The 20967-nt window shown below is 37.5% G+C and overlaps 1 protein-coding gene across 1 annotated transcript; it reads right to left on the bottom strand.

Moving 5' to 3' along the window:
* Window positions 1-446: 446 nt before the first annotated feature.
* On the bottom strand, window positions 447-10235 carry LOC121431347 (lactadherin-like). The gene is made up of 8 exons (XM_041628887.1): window positions 10148-10235; window positions 8323-8436; window positions 6268-6597; window positions 5200-5522; window positions 4681-4837; window positions 3512-3705; window positions 1928-2068; window positions 447-664 (listed from the first exon to the last, which is right to left on the bottom strand). The coding sequence occupies exons 3-8, from the start codon at window positions 6476-6478 to the stop codon at window positions 521-523; spliced, it is 1170 nt and encodes a 389-aa protein (XP_041484821.1). The 5' UTR covers window positions 6479-6597; window positions 8323-8436; window positions 10148-10235; the 3' UTR covers window positions 447-520.
* Between the last annotated feature and the right edge of the window lie 10732 nt (window positions 10236-20967).

Here is a 20967-nt window from a genome sequence, read left to right as displayed (position 1 = left end):
CTACTACTCGCTAACGATTACTTCCCCGAACAACCTACAATTGGTGCGACACCACTAACAGTAATTACCACGATTCCTAGTACTAACTCTGCTACGTTGTCGCATATTTTCGTATCAGAAGAAGATAAAAGAGGAAGAATAAAGGAAGAAAAAGACATTCAGGTTCGGACTCTTCTTCTAAAAGGTAAGTGAGCATTGTGGCCGTCGCACTACCTGATCCGGGGGGGGGGGGGGGGGGACAAAGCCAGCCCGTGCCCGCCTTGAGAGCCACAATGAAAATTTGTAATGTAAAAATGCCGTTAAAACAGAAGTTGCCCTCCCTTTTGAAAGTGAAGACCTTTTTTTCTTCTTTTTTTTGGCTGGTCAATTTTATATTCGTGGACAAAATTTCATTTGTTTTTTTTTTTTTGGGGGGGGGGTTGGAAAACCTTTTTTTTCTTGTGATATTTTTCCTCAGGAAAATGTCCCCTCCCCCTTTTGGAAAATCCTAGATCCGCCACTGGCTTGTAGTGAACCCCATTCAGATAACATAACCTAAAATTTCACATCGAATTGTCACTTTGTTTTTCCATGATTGTGGATGAATCCGGATCTTTCTCGCCTTTACGGGGTTGGTGAGACGGATTATAACAGGGGTGTTGGTATCGTAGTTCGCTGAATAGATCTGAGAAAGGAAATCAGAAAAGAAAATACGACTTAGATCCGACGGAGGACCTTTTCACACGTGAATCTTGAATTATCAGAGTAATGATGACTGCCATTGTAATCGTGACTGTGATTAGCGTTCGTGATTGTAATCATGTTTTAATGTGGTTTCACACGTGCTAAATATTCGTCATTATCCTTATTTGTCACTAGAATCAGCATTCAAATTACGATTTCTTTACCCTGTGAATGGGAGGGTAGTCTCCCCAGGGAGTGGAGGATGTGCACACATTGTGTGCGGGAATGACTGATTGAATCCGATGACCGGGGTAATAATATATCTGTAAAGCGCTTAGAAACGTCGTTCCGATGGATTAAGCGCTATATAAAAGCGGATTATTATTATTATTATTATTATTATGACAGTGTGCTTGTGCATGGAAATGTCCGTCGGGTGTGTTGTGTGCGTGACAGGGAAGGAGCGATTGAAGAGCTTCATGCCAGTGGATAAAATCTCGTTTTTTATTACGAAAGCTCACTGTGATACCAGACTTTATCATTTGAATAGACGGAAAGAGCCACCCAAGTCCATCTCCTTACCAAATTTTGTTAAATATTGAATATTTTTTTCTTACACATGAATTTCCTGGAATTTCATCTAAAAGTGCCAAAAATGAATACCAAAGTGAGCAAAATCCTATTTGAACATAAGCAAAATCATATAGTTTTTTTTTAACTGTAGCGGGTTTGGGTTGTTCTTGTGTTTATATGCTCAATAAATTATATACAGGTCTCAAAAAATAGACTCGTATTTCCCAAATTATTTCCAAATTAGTATAACATCTGCATATTTGAAAACGAGATCACTTCGTTTCAAATTCTGGTTTATGTTTCCCCGCAAAAATCGCTTGTTACATGTAATGAAGATTTATCATTGATTAAAATACCGTGGATCTTTCAGGCATAGATTGAAATATTAATCTTAATGACTTTAATTTTGAAATTAAAAAATAATGTTCAAATGTAAAAACTACCTCGTGTGAATATGGCATAAACCCATGAAAAAAAATTGATAGTTGACGTTCTTCCAAAGGCTCTATTGATTTTTGTTTCATTGTTTCAGATAACCTCATTTCCTAATTTTCATATTTAAAGGCCCAAATCACTATTTTGGTTATGCACATAGGACATTCTCGGGAATCAATAGTTGGTTTTAGTGGCTATGTTTGGTTTATCAAGACTATGAGGCTTGGACGAAAATGCATGAAAAAGAATATTGAACCTTTCTCGAGCCGCATTCGTCCACATCAGTCCATCCATGATCACTGTCAAATGATAATACAATCGATGTAGTCCATTGTTCCAGTGTGCGGTGGCCTTGGGTTACTACGCCAACCACTCGATGAATATTTCCAAGATCAACCTTAATCATAATGATAAAACATTTGTGTCAACATTTATATACAAATATATGATGATATATGATAAAGCACGATTATGAGATTCAGAGACCGCGTTTCATCAACTGACCATTTTGTAAATGATGGTTGAGTATTGGATCATTTATTTATGTATTTGTTTATTTTTAATATATTTATTCAGGTTGACACAGATTGATGGTCTTCAATATTGCACTGTTTGCAAACACAAAAACAAATAGTAGTATAAATAAACAAGATGTATAGACACAAATTGATCCCGATTGCAAACAATAAAAATATTGGTATCCTTGTGAATTATGTTCATTTGATGATAAACTATGACGATTTGAATAAATTTGTAGATTCGGATCTTGAATTTAGAAAGGAAAATACCCTATGATTTATCTATAGTGGCTTTGAACGCAGGGGCGTTGCGCATATCACTCTCCATATGCAGCACCCCCTGGATTTCTGTAAGGCATGACTGAAGGAAAAAAGTAACCAAACTGGCTCACATTTTGTATAGGAACCCCCCCCTTTTTTTTTGCTCGGGGCCAAAATAACCTTCATTTTGTAGTGAAACCGTTTTTAATTTTTTTCCTGTCAAATTTCTGGTCATGCTCGTTGGGAGTAAACTATTCACCATTTGGCAATGAAACCTTTTCACCTTTTATTTTTGCTTGCAAAATATATCGGGGCCAAAATTACAATCATTTTGTAGTGTAATTTTTTTGCTAATGTACAGCTCCAATAAGAAAAATCGTTCCCTGGTTCCTGCAGGTTTCTTTTTCAGAGTATATAAGTATGTATGTACATGTAAACCTATACATCTTCTAATACTTTTTTTTATTACGTATCATCAAGAGTGAAAACAGACCAAGGTAAATCCTCAATTTCTTTCATGGGCTCGCAAATCTGGAATAATCTTCCAGATAATGTAAAACAGCTAAAAAGTGTCCAGTCTTTTCGCACAGAGCTTAAAAAAGCTTCATACAAGAATATTGATGTAAAATATATGTATTTCATTTACTTTGTTTATATTCCAGGTAAGATTGTCTCATACAACGTGCTTAATTTACTTACATGTATTTAGTTTTACTCGAAAGCACCTAACCGTAAGATATAATTATTCACGTTGTAAAAGATATTTCTAGTTGTATTATTACAAACTATATCATGCTAAATACTTCAAGTGTGTTTATATTGTACATTACATAACCTAACAAAGGGGTCTACATCTCACTAGCAGAACTTGCTATATCCTTAGTTTCCTTTTACCAAACAAATGTATTTGTACAGTGAATATGTATTTTATCTTGTTTGTTTTTAGTAATAAACTTTCATTCATGTCGAAAAAAGGTACGCAACAATCTTGCTAAGGACCATCGGCCGGTGGACCTTCCCCTGTTGTGACATGCATTGTACAAGTAAGCCTACGTCCTTACCTGTAGGAAAGGCTCTGGTTCTGCTTCAAGAGGCACCCAACCATCACATGTACTACTGTTTAGTCTCGCCTTATGGGCCTCATTCCCGGGCTCACTGGATGATGCCGTAAGAGACTCATCGCCAATGTCCCCATTCTCCACTCCCAGCGGAATACCACTTTCCATACATGTTCCATCTCGATCGTGTTTTTCAACTGAAAATGGAAAACATGAACCACTTTCGTTATGTTAAACTATTCTTGATTCTAAAATTTATTATTTATTGGTATATATGCATATAAAAATGACCAGCAGCACAAGCTGATGATAACAATGATAACATTTTCTCAACACAATGATAACATTTTCTCAACAAAGAGGGGCTCTTTCAGAATCGTCTATTGAACATGCATAATGATCCAGAAATAAAAAAATCTATGTAAATCGTCAATTGTACCCCTGCTTTTTTTCGAATATAATACTCGTGCCTCCTGTTTTTTTTTAAATCCTGAATCCTCACAAATCATTTGTGACAGTTTTGAGGGCATTTGTATTTCTACAGAGGTTTTACGGTGTCGCAGTGACCAAGTTAGGTTTATTAAGTCACTGTTAAGTCTTCATCTAAGTTTCATTTGTGCTAAACTCAATATATTCCTCAAGTCTTTTGCTTGTTTTTATTGAAATCTTTACGCCTTGAGAAGATTCCGTAGCGTATTTTAGCATTAACCTCGCAGACACTTTCTGAAACGTTCAGAATCTATTGAAAATACCCCTCAAATCAAAATGATTAGGTCATTGTCGAAAGTAGGTGGACCGGGACAGCATACCACCTTATGATTCGGACAGGACAAAACAAAATGTACATGTCATTTCTTTCTTAATCCAGGAAAACACTGCTGTTTTGTTTCACAGATTTTCGTCAAAAGGGCTGCTTTGTTATTGACGGCTTTTGACAAAATATTATCAGCGTTATAAAAGTGTCTGCGAATTGATTGTTAAAATGCCACATTGGTGAAGCAGGCTGTATACATTAGTTGCCCTAGATGGGATCATCAATGATTCACATTGTAATTTATACATCAAACAATGTTACACCAGGCGTGCGAGCAAAAATAATATGCAAGTCACGGGAGGTAAGTGGGACTAATTAAGTGAAGGAAATGCCTCGTACACTAATTGGATGAGCTTACCAACATGTTCTGGAAGTGGACCGTAACCTATGAGCTCAAATTGCATGGCGACCACATGGTGACTCGAGTTGGGTATCAATCGAATGTACTTGGCGAGGATGTAGGGAACCAACGAGGTCGTCACTGTTGTAGTGGCGTCAAAGCTGCCAGGAAACGTCTTTTATAAACGATGCACAAAGAGATTATAGAGGGGGGAAATTATAATGGACATTTGCACATGAGCACACTCGCACAGTGACATCCAAACACACACACATACACCCTCACACACACACACACACACACACAACTCACCCGTTTACCCTCACGTAAACGCACACACGCCGCGCCCGCGCTTCCGGATACGATCACATATCCACATACAATGAGCAAAACCAACTTCATTATTACATCAGAAAACCTCTTTTTCCATACTTATAGAAACAAAATAGTATCCTCTGTATGTGTTTGAGGTACCTCTCGGTCCGTAACTATGGTAGCAACCCTTTTTTAAAACCACATATTGGAAAAGGGACTTACTTTTTCATTTCCGTTTTCAATATCAGCAAGGAGCATCAAATCAGTTTCCTCTGAGCCATACGAGATCTTAAAAGAAGTCACCCATCCGCTAACATCACCCTTTGTGACGACAGCAGTGATCATGTGATAGGCTCCGAGATTCACCTGGATGTAAGGGTTAGTCTGATCACCTGATGCAGCGCTCCATGGCATTATTGAGTTAAGACGTGCCTCATGGCCACACGGTGGTGTACTCTGACAGGATGACGTAATGATGTCGGCGTCTGAAATATCGCCGGACTCCATTCCAAGAGGTCGCCCAGATGGAGAGCTGCAGTTTGAGGCTGTGAGCATAAGCATTGGATGTCCAACTTTTACAGAAGTAGATTTATTTGCCAAGGGTATTTCACATGGGGCTGAGTGTAACTTATAATGCCCTTGAATTCGCAGGTGCGAGCGATATGCAATATAGGCACATCCCACCTTAGGTCACATCATACAGGACACGCGCTATTGGGGTGTTACAATGAGGTGACATTTTTATGATACAGCCCAAGCATAGTGTACTGTCGTATTCCAAGAGAATAGATGAATGATAATTGCGAAAAATTCAACCCCTAAATATGCCATTTGCGATAAGTTAGGCAAAATGGAAAGGTGATTTGCAAGACTGTGAAAAATATAATCCGTAAAGGCGAGATGTGTCTTGGGTACACTATACGTCATTGTGTTATGATACCCATTTCCATCCTATTATCACCTAGCAACGAGTCTTATTTTTCTGTGTTTTTCGTCACATGAAATACAAGGGGTGGTCCCCATATCTGCCTCGATATAACAAAGTACATAGTGCAGACCAAGTGGCCGTCCTATCTGGCTAAAACACAAATCGGACGGAACCTCTATTGTCAGTATCGGGGTCAGTATATAAATACTAATATGGGCCTTGAAATGGTCTGTGTTCAACCCAGCTGGAAACTACACTGGTGCCAAGAAACCATATGACCTTTTTTATAATATGGGGCAATATTTATTGAGTAATTGATTTGCACAAAGTAGATTTATTATTCTTTGAACAATCCTACTCACATGCGCAGCATTCGACAGCGATGTGGTACTCGATACTCGTGTCTCGATTTCTGATCGTAGAGTACCAGCATTCCGTAACGGTGTTGAGGCTCTCCGGGCAATGAGCTTCTCCTACCTCCCCCAGCTCTCCTGTAGGAAAGACGTCACCACTTAGTGTTGCAATGGCACCACGGAAACCCACGTCTCGGCACACCAAGTGGGACATGGACATGGTCCAGGAATAGCTTACTGAAACAAAGTCATGTGTGGAATAACCCCTTGGAAGAAACCCGACCCGTCCTTCACCGCTATGGTTTCCACCGTAAAGGCCAACGCTCAACAGGTAACGATCTGTAACAAATACATGTATGGAAAAGGTAACGGTCTGTAACAAATACATGTATGGAAAAGGTAACGGTCTGTAACAAATACATGTATGGAAAAGGTAACGGTCTGTAACAAATACATGTATGGAAAAGGTAACGGTCTGTAACAAATACATGTATGGAAAAGGTAACGGTCTGTAACAAATACATGTATGGAAAAGGTAACGGTCTGTAACAAATACATGTATGGAAAAGGTAACGGTCTGTAACAAATACATGTATGGAAAAGGTAACGGTCTGTAACAAATACATGTATGGAAAAGGTAACGGTCTGTAACAAATACATGTATGGAAAAGGTAACGGTCTGTAACAAATACATGTATGGAAAAGGTAACGGTCTGTAACAAATACATGTATGGAAAAGGTAACGGTCTGTAACAAATACATGTATGGAAAAGGTAACGGTCTGTAACAAATACATGTATGGAAAAGGTAACGATCTGTAACAAATACATGTATGGAAAAGGTAACGGTCTGTAACAGATACATGTAAGAAAACGGAACTGACGCCAGTTCCAGAAGATTTGTGATCATATGCAACTCCAAATATTGATTTCAACTTGAAAGTCAACCAATGAAACACGCGTAGTGGGAAGATTTGCGTTTGATTTCATGATTTATTTTAAGCCAAATTTTCTGCAAAGGGCCCCTGATGTATCTTAATGGGAATCCAACCTGGACAATATCAAAAAGTATGAAAGTGGAAATGAAATAAAAGTCAGTAACATTAGTTTGGTCGAAATCAGACAATGAATGATGAATAGCAAAGCTATGGATATTTGAAAAGTTAGACCATTGGGAAGAATTATGGTAAATTGACGAATTACCCGGCGTAGATACGACCAGTCTGAAATACAGGTTATACGATTACAGGGATAGCAATTATTTTGTTTAAACTTTTAAATGTGATAACCAGGGATGTTTCCAAGGGATTTAGGTGTGACTGAAATAAAAGTAACGATGAAATTCCCAGATTGGTATACGACATAGGACACACGAATGTATTAAATCATGCTTATGGGACACGAACTAATTAATGGCACATCTAATTGTGTGCTAAATTTTGGGAAGCCAAATAATGAAAATTTTGCTTCATTCTTATACCTACTGTTTTCTTTCTTCTTACTAAATTGATGAGTACAAATATTACAGATAAATCCCGGTGGGTGTTTCACAAAGCTGTTCGTAAGTTAAGAGCGACTTTTTTCGGTGTGACGGGGGGGGGGGGGTATTCAGTGCCGTCCGACATAGGAGTGGAAAGGTATCCTGGTGGGTGTTTCATAAATCTGTTCGTAAGTTAAGACTTAAAAACGACTGGTGATCCTTTCTTGTGGTAAATGGTATATTATTTGGCGATGGTTTAGCGCGTAAGAAAGGCTCACCTGTCGTTCTTAAAGTCGCTCTTATCTCACGAACAGCTTTATGAAACGGACCCCCGGTTAGTTATTCATGTATTGTGCATTATAATGCACAGATGAATTGAACCCCTATTGTAATTGTCACAATTTGCTATCAATGTCAAATCAGAATTTTCGATGAAGAGTTCAGAATACGAGTAAATAAGATGGTGCGTTGGCTCTTAAGCATGATATTTCGTCACACCTTACTCTTTGTAATGCGCCCTCGTCAGGCAATGAGTATACCAACCATAAAGTCTTTGGTATGAAAGGAAACAAAAATGAAACGAACCTCTTTGACATGTCTTTCCTGAATATCCTACCGGACAGCTACATTTATACGTTCCTGATTTGGGTGTACAAGTCCCACCGTTCTTACACGGGTCTGGGTCGCAAACGGGATCAACTTCAGGTGGGCAAGAATATGAAAATGCAATAAAACAACCTCATTTCCACAAAAGTTCATGTTAATTATCCACTGTAAACCTAAATTCTCATGACTGACTCGAAAAAAATGATCATTGCAGACGTGAGACCCAGACCGGACCCAAATGTGAAATTCACAAATTATGCATACATGTATACTAGTCAAAAGCTTTTAAACTACTTTACACAGAAGTGCAAGCTTAAACTTAATCCCACTGCACTTACGGATGCAAAGGGGATGTAAAAATATCTTGCCATCCGTTGGAAAACGTGCAATCTTTGCATACGTGTTTCATATGCTCTATATCAATCGAGCATCCGTCCACTGTAATTTCATCGTTCACCCATTTTGTCCATTGTCTGATAAAAAGGATGAAAACGGATGGAGCCATCCCGACAGTTTGCTTCTCCGTTGTAACCGTTATGATTACGTTTATTTTATGTCCGTGGGCCAGTGGGACTAGGCCTTCACCAGCCGATTTTCTTTGGCGCAGCTTTCCAATTCTCTCTGCATTCACACTTTGCCTGACATTGCAATCAAGGCCTAATAAGAGCCAAAGAATTCACAAAAAATATAGTAAAGAGTTGTAGGTTTACATCCATTTGAGAACTGAATAGTTTAATGTGCCACTTTCCTGCAAATTGAAAAAAAAAATGGAATTCAGAATCTGAAAAGTAGAAAAATATTTTTTTTTCTGTGTACAAACGAATCGAATTACAACGTTTCTGTAACACAACATGACGTCACAGTCTCGAGTGAAGTGAAATCACGTACATTTTCGAATCCCGATAATTTTTATTCTCAATAAAAAATACTCAGCTGGAAAGCGATAAAAAAATTAACACATAGGCCTAAAGCTTGCATATTTTTATTCATAAGCTTTCGATTGGTATATGACTTATCATTTCACTTTTGGGTCTGCTCTCGGTCTTTTAAATGATGACAATTCCTAGCCAAGGAAAGTCAAGGAAAGCCAAGGAAAGTCTATCAAACATGGACCTTGTAAGTTCCACAAGTTGTTTTTAACAGTCTTCTTTGTTTTATTTATTGATTTACCATTTATTTTTTTCCTTTTATATGGAGGACACATCCTGCATCAAGTCGTATCCCGTTGAGATATTAAAATCGTTTAGGAATAATGAAAGTCAAAACTGCTGCTTAGAAATGCACCTTTTCCAACATTTTAACCAATTAATAAAAATAGCCAATTTTTATAAAGCGCTTTTCCCAGAATGGCCCAAAGCGCGTTACAGCATATTATTACCCCGGTCATTGGATTCATTTCAATCCCGCACGAAAAGTGCACAATTTCCACTCCCTGGGGAGCATTCCTTGCATTCATCGCAGCCTCATTATGGCGCTGGCAAAATCAAACATACAATATCTTTCGCATCCTACCGGGTACCCATTTAGCACCTGGGTCGAGAGTGGCAAAGTGTAGATTAACGCCTTGCCAAAGGACGCTAGACCGCGGTGGGATTCGAACACACGACCCTCTGTTTACAAGGCGAGAGTCAGAACCACTACACCACGGCTCTTCCAATTAATGTAACGTTTCCTTTTTGAACTAGGAGATAATCGTCAGGATGCCCATACAGTTGAGCTTATTCTCTTGTATTCTTATTTAAAATCATTTTCAAATCACAAAACTTTATCACAAATCGGTGAAAGAAAGATTAGCAGTCCGCACTTGTTGTAACACTGATTGTCGAGTCGCTTAACACTTCCTGCGTTGTTGTTATGGTCCAGTCAGGAGTGGACGATAGGGTTTCAATAGATGTTGTCGACCCTACACAGAAAATAAAAAAGGCCAGAATACTGATAATGTTGACATCAAATTAACTTGTCATGAATTTTGCTTTCATGAATGTTTAAGTACATTGTTAACCCGAGATCTTGCTTTCAAAACCAAAGTGTAAAAAAAATCTAGGAACATTTCGATAACAAAACTATAAAAATTGTCGGTAAAACATAGTTGTATTACATTTGAAGTTAAACATGTGTTTTTGGAAATATCTTATTATAGGCATTAATTTGAAAATAGATGACTCGATTTTTATTTTTAGATGAATTGAAACTAGTGATTTATCGTTCTTTTCATTCATTTGACTGCACTTATAAATTTACTTATCTTTTATACTTGCCTGCCAATTTGCAAACAAAATGCAGCGTTTCGTTACGCAGTCGGATAGGAAATCTGTGAATCAATGTCTTTTTGGTGATCAGTGTTTGTCCATTTCTTAAGATAATGGGGCGACATGGATTGTCGCACAGTTCGGAAGCACCACCAATCTCATTGTACTTCCGCACTTCACCTATGAATAACGATAAAATTTGGTGAAATAGGGAGTTATTCACTTTTAGATACGCAGTTAGCATATAGGTTATGTCATTTGCTATCCTTCATAAATTCCATTTAATGCTTGTGTGTAATGCAGATCTACATTTATTATGTATTGAGGTATACATGGTATAGGTCTTATGATAATGGAACCTCCAAGCACATTTACAATATGTTTGTCTTTCCAAATAAACGGAGCATAACAAAGTATAACAATATCTTTGATGATGAATATTACTATCATTGTTCCTTGCAATAGCAATAAGCCTAACATGCCTTTATTTTGATAAAAGTACCAGAAGTGCCGTCCGTATTATGATCCTTTGTACTTAACAATCAACTGCAAGACTGTTTCTGACTTCAGTCTCTTGAATGATTAAAGAAATGTTTGATTATAAGTGAGTTGTTTAGGGTTGATAGAATTCATCCATTGTGGCGATACTTCTAAATAAAATTGAGGATTATTTTTACAAACATGGTTGTATATCGATTAAAGAACGTAATTTATCAATTTTCAAAGAAAGCTAATAAAAACACAAAGTGACAAATTTTAGGCTTACCGGATGCATAAGAAAAACGAACGTGGGAGAAAACAAGCAGACTTTTCAAAGCAGCAAACGATACCTATTTTGTTGCATTGAGATAAAAACCATAAAAACCATTATCCTCATTTCCTCCATAACACGGTTTGAAGTATATACACAAACATCAAACGAAGATTTATGATTGAATAAAATGTTCTTGTAAATTCTATTCGTTTTCCCGGACTGGATTTCAAACAAAGTCTGCATGCAATTTTGATTGACCAGTGCCATTCAGCGGATATGTCTGGTGACCTATTACAGATGGCATTCTTTTGCGTATGCATGACCTTCAAACCATAGAATGGAAATTTCCATTTATGATAATGCCTGTTAAAGTATAAGAAAATATCAAACAGGCAATGGATGCCATATTAGAAGTTACAATGTATTTTGTCAACCGACAAATCAATTAGTTTATAGACCTATATTTCATGTTTAGCGCACTTTACCAAAGTGAAAGGTTATAATGATGATGATGATGATAATCCACGTCATTTATATTGCGTCATATTTCTTTTATAAACATAAATAGGCGCAGGCTCATCCAATTAAGCTACTTATTACTCATCTGCTTAAATAGGTGAGCTTTGAGAGACGATTTGAGGAGTTCAATGTCAATTTCAAGGAGTGAAGAAGGGAGGGAGTTCCAGAGGCGTGGAGCAAGAGATGAAAAGACACGGTCTCTATGTCCCTTTGGTGAGTGATTGGACATGAAGAGTGACACCTGTACCAGAAGAGCACAATCCAGGTCGTAGACGGCGTCGTTCTATTAGTGAAGTAACATGACCTGGAGCTAAACCTTGAAAGTCAGGAGGATTTTGAATTCGATCCTGTACTTAATTGGTAGCCAGTGCAACTCCGTGAGAACAGGGGTGATGTGGTGATATTTCTTTGTAGAAATTTGCAGACGGGCAGCAGCATTCTGTACACTGTGGAGTCTGTTCAGCAGAGAGGAAGAAACACAAGCTAGCAGATTCTTACAGAAGTCAATCCTAGAGGTGATTAACATGATTTAGGAATGAATTAGGCTTTCTGCTGCAGAACGAGTGAGTAGCGATCTTTTATAGCCGACATATTTCGTAGCTGGTAGTTGGTTGCTTGGCATTCCTTGAAAATATTCTTGTCCATCTTCCTACACTGGTCGAAGAAGACACCCAGATTACGAGCATTCTTTGAAGGAAGGACAGACACACTGCCAACTTGAAGATTTTTTTTTACAATCTTGTTTCGCATATGTGGTGAAGAAAAGACTAAATATAGTCTTGTCATCCTCCAGCTTCACAAAACTCATCACCATCCATTGCCGGATTTCTGCCAGGCAGGTAGTATGATGAGAAATAGCATCAGCATCATCATCTCTTACTATTGGGTCAAAGGTCATATATAATTGCGTAGCATACGCATACCCTTTAATAAACGAATTTTGAACGAGAAAAATCATCACTCCGAAGTGCAGTCACTGTATACACGCTCCTGAAGAGCTGTATTAGCTCTTCATTTTTCAAAGTGTAGAAATGAACTTGCAATCCATGATGGCGAGCAATTTCCCTCAAGAGGTGCAGTGTACATAGTGAAGAGTAGCGGCCTGAGGACTGAATCTTGCGGAACACCACTCGTCAAAAGAGAGCCTCCTCTGACAAAGTCCTATAGATATTCACCATTTGCCGTCTGCAGTGGACATACGACCGGAACCATGCTAAAGCAGTGGTAATCAACCTTAAAGTCTCTGGAGGACTTTTATGGTCTTACGTGTCAAATGCTGCTGACAGGTCTAAGAGGGCAATGATGACTTATGATTATGATTTAAGGATGGAGTAAAATCATGATATTTAAAAGTTCAAGAGTTGGCCAATTACGATTTTTTGTTTTGTTGAATCTCATTTTTACTCTTTGTAACATAGGTTTAACAGGGCCCTGGGAACGCTGGCAAAAAAAAGAACAAAAAGAAAAGAAAGGAAAAAGATAAAAGAAATAAATAAAATAAAAATAGGGGGGGGGGCTCGTTACACAGATGACAGTGATTTTCGGTCCAGAAATAACACCTGTTATAAACATACCCACCAGATTTCCAGGGGGGGTTGTATGTACAAGGCGCGCACACACACAAACACACACCCAAACCCAGATACACCCCACCCACACACGCACCCTTCCCATCCACTCTACACACCCACACAAAATGATTGTCAAGTACACTCGTTTTCCTTCTACCCTTACAACTACGCATCCACGCACACATAAACAATCCATCATTATCAAAATTATAAATATAAACTACAAAGAATTATGATGATAATGTCACATCCATTCCATATATCTAAAGTATTGAAGCTTCAATGTTAAAAACCAAAACTGAAAACTACGAATTGAAAACGATTATTCTTAGGTTATTATACGATTATTCTTAAGTTGAAAAATGCTACATTTGGAACGCGAAACAGGTGTTTATTCCAATTCTTACCTTATTCATCATTGTTACTGTTCCAAACTGGAAAGAAAAAGGAATTCCTTTGCATTTATGGCGAATCCTTTTCTAACACCACACTTTGTGAGAGACTATCTGTTGTGTTTAATAATATCTCCAAATGGCTTCGAAAACGGGTAAAGCCGTCATTCTAATATCCGCTCACTCCGGTTGCGATGACAACGTCAGAACGGCTTTAATTTAGCTTACGTGATTATCATTAAATATGGGGGCTGTTAACTATGATTAAAATTATGATATTGATTAAAAAATTGGGTAATTGTACATACAGGTGACTTGCTTGAGACCGATATGTAGCGGATCATTTCGCCTGTCAGTATATAGTTACTGATGCATGCCGACCTGATGGGTAACAATCACCATGTTGATGCCAAGTTCATGATAAAGAAAAAAGAAAAGGATGTTTGGTATCTCACGCTCGCAGTGGCGTAGATACGGGCTGGGGGGGGGAGGGACGTGCCCCCTGAGGTTTGGTGTGCCCCCAGGTTCCCTCCCCTGAAAAAGAATTGGCGCAGCAAAAAAAAGGATAAAAAGGGAGAAATAAAGAAAAAGAAGGGGAAAGAAAGAAAAAAAAGAGGAAAGAAAAAAGGAAGAAAAAACAGGAAAATAAAAGAAGGCTTCGCGCTCGCATTGCCGATGAGATTCATATCTCGCACAATAGGCTGATATGGAGCTTAAAATATCAATTTTTGAAGTCATGCCAAAAGATCCCAGCTCGGACATCGAGCTTTAATTTGTTTTAATTTATAAATTGATTTATTTAAGTGCTCTGTAAAAAGCAAACGAGAGTTTCGATTAAATTTTTGTTTTCGTGAACGCGAAACAGAAAAAGGAAACGGAAATTTCAATTCAGTTTAGGTTTTTCAAAGGAAAAAAAAACTAAACATTGAAATATGTAAAAATAGTCAGGCCAGACGATCAGGTCAGAATGCTTTTTAAAAAATTCTGGTCGCGCTTGGCGTTCGCAGTAATTATTTATAGTTTTCAGGACATACATAAACGTAAATAATAAAAAAATAGCTCGCGCTTCACGCTCCCACTTTTTTAGGCTTATGAGATTATTTCATATTTATGTTATTTATAAGAATAAAGCTAAGAAGTGACAATAACACTTAGGGGCACACACACACACAGAAAAAAATGTTGTCCCCCCATTAAAAGCTAGGACCCTCCAGTACCCCCAGGAAAATATCCTAGCTACGCCACTGCACGCTCGAATTAAGCCTCTTGGAGAAGCCCTTGGTATCCTGCGATAAATAGAGGTTTACTTTTCCTTTCGTAACGTTGATCTAAATCGACGTTGAAATAGGGAACGTATGCTCGGTCGGGGGTGTGTGTGTGGGTGGGGGGGGGGGCTCACATTTAAAAGTCTATAGGTAGGCATATATCAAGGATGACTTTGTTTTGTGACAGGATGATTTGGGAGGGGCTAAGCCTCAAACGTGAATCGCCTCAAAGTTCAAAATACGATTACTTATTTTCCAGAAAAATGTAAATGTTGTTCAACATGACAAATTTTATGCAGCCAAAGAAATATTTTGACTTACTTATATCATCTAATCAAGTACATATATCGACAGCTTGGTCTGCTTCTGCAATACAGTTAGTGACATAAATTAAGTAGGGGTCGAATCAAATGGAATCGATAAAAATGATTGACTTACAATTGAGAGTGACAACGAGGGTATACATGTGATTCTGCAGTGTTCAACTCGACTGAAATTAATTGAAAACATGCATTCAGCAAGAATACGTTTCCTGATAAACGAATGATCTCTGCTTCTTCCGAATATCGAAGAAATGAACAATGGCAAGGTCTGCGTGCTCCAGATAAACTCACAAGGGGCCTGTTGCATAAAACTTTTTACCTGAGAAAACTCTGGTAAAAACTGAAAACTAAGGTTAGTGAGATTACTGCCATTGACTTTAACATAGTACAAAGACTACGGTAAAAACAACCCTGAGTTTTCTCAGGTAAAACGTTTTATGCAACGGGCCCCTGATCGTCAATAGTCAATATTGAAATCAGTAAAAAGAATTATGCCACCAGCATCTCGGCATGAAAATACAAAGAATCTACGATATTACCGAATGTTTTGAGTTGGACTTTTGTGGAAAAAGAAATCAGAGGAAACATCAAACAGGACTTTTGATGAGTATTTTTTATTAGTCTCATTACTCTTTAACTCTTTGCGGCTCTTTGCACGCTGAATTAATAGGGGATGATAATGATAATATTTTCCATGTCATTTTCTTCAATTCAAGATATCCATATTGAACCATTGATACTAATATATATATGCGAATTTCTCCTTCTTTGCAAGTATTTAAGAAACATCTCAAGACTCCGCTTTTTAATCAATAATATTTACATGTATTAGTTATTGTAATTTTCGATTCCATCACTGTGTAAAGCGCTGTGAAACGATGATATATTGTAAGAGCCACTGGCGTAAATCCGGGGGGGGGGGGATGGGGGGACATATCCCCCATTTTTCGAAGAGGGGGGATGGCCTGTACAAACATCCCCCCACTTTTCACGAAAGAAATGAAAAAAAAATCACAAGCAATAATTGTTTTATCGGTGAAAAGTCTTCCTAAAATACCGCTTAACGAATAAAACAATATTATTGAATCATAAAATGCAAATAAAGCCAGTTCACAATTTCCAAACGAAATACTTATGTCCTTATTACATTGAAGAGAAACCCCCGTTTCTTCCAATTCATCAATGTTGGGGTCTTTGGGAAGGGATTAAGATGGAATTTCATTTTTTTTTTATGTAATCTCTAATAAAACCATTAAACCATCATGGGGTAAAAAAGATAATAATATTGGAGGGGTATTTGCCATATGGACATACAGTGGCGTAACTACGGGGGTAGGGGCCATGGGGGCACGTGCCCCCCCTAATCGGCTGACCAAAAAATTAAAAGGGGAAAAGGAGAAAAGAGGGAGAAAGGAAGAGAAACGTAGTAGGAAAGAAAAAAATATTTTTTTTCATTATAATGCTATATTATGTTATAATTATATTATGTTTCATTACATAAGAAACATTTTCATCATAACTTTATGAAACATAATTTGCCCATGGCCTATGTCTTCATTGTTCCTGGTGCTCACATTTAACGAGATATATAATCCTGTTATATTAAAACATCCAATTTTTAAGTCAATATAAACCAAATATATACACAACAAAAAAAGTAAGTCCCCCTAAATCAAATTGCTGTAACTTTTGAACCAAATTATTTTAAGATAGATATTTCATGGGTGGTTTTGTACACTCATTAAGCAACTCCTGGGGGAAAATGAGATTGATCGGTTGAGTCATGCATGAGTAATTAAAGATTGAATTAAAAATGACCATTTTTGAAAGTCACAAGAGTCGTTTTTCAGATTGTGCAAATAAAAAAATTGGGTAAAAATTGTTTTTAGGTGAATTTTATGGTGTTATGCTGTTTTACCATCCATCATTTAACCACTTCAGACCAAATTTTGATATCGTATGTTCATGGTTGAGTGAGCACGATGTATTGCAGGGACCGCAGAAGAGGGGGGGGGGGGGGCTGCATGGCTCCAGCCCCCACTTTTTTTCATAAGCAAGTACAAAAATGTAATACGATTGTGATTTTTGGCATGGTCAGCCCCCTCCCCACTTTGAAAACTGCTCTGTGGCCCCTGTATTGTGACGTATCATCATAGGGTTTTTTTTTTAGTATTTTCTACAACTTGTTAGATCATGTTATAATTTGAAAATGTTGATGGCTCCCCCTATTATAGGCCCCTCCCCCATTTAAAATTCTGGATCCACCACTGATCTGTCCATACATTCAACTGATCCTGAGAAATTGTTAGGAAAAGATACATTTATGCAGTATAGAGTATTCATTCCTAAGTTTTCGAATGTGCTCGCTCAACCATGAAAATGGTTAAAGTTCGGAAAGTGTTTGGTAATAGAAATGATGGATGATAAAAACAATAGCAATTAAAGACACATTTGAAACCAAATTTGCCCCCAATACTCACTTTATTACCCTTTAAAATGAGTCTGTGACATTGAAAATACAAATTTTCCCACTTTGATGCGTGCTCACTCATCCATAAATAAACAAATCGATTTCATTTTTGCACAGAATTCTGCCCATAGGTTGATAAACATTACTGCCAAACGACATTGCTAAAGACAGCCTTGAAAAAAAGTTCCACCATATTGAATAAGGGGTTACGTATGCTTAAACATATGCACCCATAATGTACACAAGTCTATGAGAGAGGAAGTCAAACTTTTAACAAATATGAAATGACGATTTGTTTCATGGACGATTTTTGTTATTTCTGCCAACAGTTATTTCATGAAACTTCGCACATGGCCTCAGAGTAACACTATCCAAAAAGTGCGCACACCAAAATAACCATTCGATATGGTACAGAGTGGGGCCAAGGCCTTGAACTTTCTTCTCATTTGCATAATTTTCGAATATTGTGTGCTCACTGATGCATTAAACATCGGGATTTTCATAAAAATCTAATCAAATGAACTGTACAAGGAGTTTTGTGACAGATATCCATAGTTACAAATTGCATTTTTTCCAATAACGTAAAAAAGAGCTAATCACATTCCACATGTTCATTCAAGCGTAAATGTTTAATTTGACACCTTTGAATCATTGAAGCACGTTAATTGGTCATGAACATAACAAAAAAGTAGAGAAAATATCATTTTCAGTTACCAAAATGAAGCAATACTTGCCTACGATATTTGAAAATCGCATTTTTTGTTTCCAATAATTGTTCATTGAACCGTGAAACGATGAATATTGTTGAAGATAGTCGTCCCCAAAAAAACTGTCATCATATTTTAGCATTTTTATTGATATAAATGTGTAAAAATACAATTATAGCAAATTCGGACTTGAGTTCACTCAACCGTGAAATTTAGCTAAAAAGTTGTATTGTCTTTTAGAAAGTACCTTTCACAAGCCTTCTGACTATTTTTCATAATGAGAATGTGGAATTACTTTTAATAAAATGGAATCAAAGTCATGATATTTTGCTTGTGACTTTTGAAAAGTGATATTTTTGCCTTCTGACGGTGCTCACTGAAGCATGACGTAAGATACGTCCACAACATTTACTCAGAGGGTAGCTTATAAAATTACCTACACGCTCATGTAAAAATATATCAAAAACTCGCATTGGTTCGGAAATTATTGATGTTTGTTTAGGGGGGACTTACTATTTTGGTTGTGTATATATCCTAGCACTTGAGTTATCATTGTTTTATGTAGTGATATATGCTTCTTTTTCATGACTCAAAAAGTGATTGCCCCATGTTAAGGTCTTCGTATATATTTCCTGTCAGTGATAACGTTCGCATTAGTGGATTGGTGAGATATGTCTGCTCTTCATGAATTCCTAAAATCTGTCCTTAAAATGTCCCTTCTTCTGATCTGAATATCAAAAATTTTCAGCTCGCGCTTCGCGCTCGCATCATTTGGTTAATTAAATACGTATGGTCCTAGTTAATTCCTACAAAGATACCTTAGAATGCCCCACTTCAGGTCTGAATTATCTAAATTTTCAGCTCGCAATATTTGATAAGTGAGATGCGTATGATAATCATGATTGCAATGACTACAAAAAGTGTTTCGTGTGTTTAGATGCAATTCTAATAAAATCAGCAAGCGCTTGGCACTCGCATTAGATGACTATGGTGAGATATGCATACTCTTAATTGATTCCTAAGATATATTTTTAGGGTCAAAGTATACGAAAACTTCAGCTCGGGCTTCGCGCTCGCATTGTTTAGCGAGAAAGGTACCTATCGTGATTACACAAATTTGATTATAATGTCCCTTTTTAGGTGTGAATATAAAAATATCAGCTCGCGCTTCGCGCTCGCATTATTTGATCAGTGAGATACATATCCGTTTAATGACATTGTCCTATTAGGTCAGTATAACTGGCAACTGAGCGCGCTCAATCAGTGATTAAAAATTTTGCTGGTGCCCCCTCCCCATGCCGTGACCCACGGCACGCCACTATGGACATATCAATGACAATTCCTTGCATATCAAAAAAAATGATTGCAAAAAAAAGCCAAAATATTTCAGTCATCCCCCGCCCATCAACACGGATTTACGCCAGTGGTAAGAGCGCTATATAAATGAACATATTCTTATATTATTATCATATAGATGTCATCCAAGAACTGTTGCCTTCTATTTGCTTATCTCATTTGAAGGTATAGGGGAGAAAACTTATTATTACGATTGTTCAATTTAGTTGTACGAATGTGCCAAATTGCAACATCAGCGCGCAAAGGGTTAAAGGAGTGAATATCTATATTATATAACTTACTGGAGGTACAGCGTCCCAGTGTTTGGAGACGTTTTTGATAGGGTGAATCAAATTTTCACATAGTCCACTTAACGAACACACTAGGGCGATTCCATACTATAGAAAGATTAGTTATTTTCGCAACATTTTTCAACCTGCTGTCCAAACAAAGAAGGGAATTCAAGCTGTTTTGTTGTAATAATACAGTACTTGGTAGTCATACAAAAAAACCCAAGAAAACACGTTGTCTATGGGTAAATTAGATGTGAAAATGCTGCGTGTCGTACGGGACATTTTTGAGTCCCGTACGATACACCACATCTTCACCTTTAATTCACCTATAATAAAACATTCTTTGGTGGTAATCACTTTTTCACATGACTACACTATCAGTGACAAATCTAATTTTCTATTGATAAAACACTCCGCTAAAAGACTAGAAATTATTGCCGAAATGTCCCGTGCGACACGTATGGAATCGCCCCTTAAGACAATTCACAATGTCGAGTTATCCACAGTGTAACACTATCTTCACGATGTTACGTCAGAGCCCTTTAACAGGATGAATGACGTCTTCATAAAGGCTATATACTTTGTGGACAAAGTGTGACAATGTATTCTCTCCAAAGGGCCGTTTCAGAAAGCTGTTCGTAAGTTAAGAGCGAGAACCTTTCTTACTCACTAAACCATCGCCAATGGTGTATACCATTTACCAAAAGAAAGGATCATCAGTCCTTTTAAGTCTTAAACTTGCAGAT

This window comes from Lytechinus variegatus, chromosome 17 (assembly GCF_018143015.1).
Source record: "Lytechinus variegatus isolate NC3 chromosome 17, Lvar_3.0, whole genome shotgun sequence".
NCBI classification, from domain to species: domain Eukaryota; kingdom Metazoa; phylum Echinodermata; class Echinoidea; order Temnopleuroida; family Toxopneustidae; genus Lytechinus; species Lytechinus variegatus.
The sequence above is the reverse complement of the archived record's forward strand: the minus strand, read 5'-3'. Positions and strand labels throughout refer to the sequence as shown.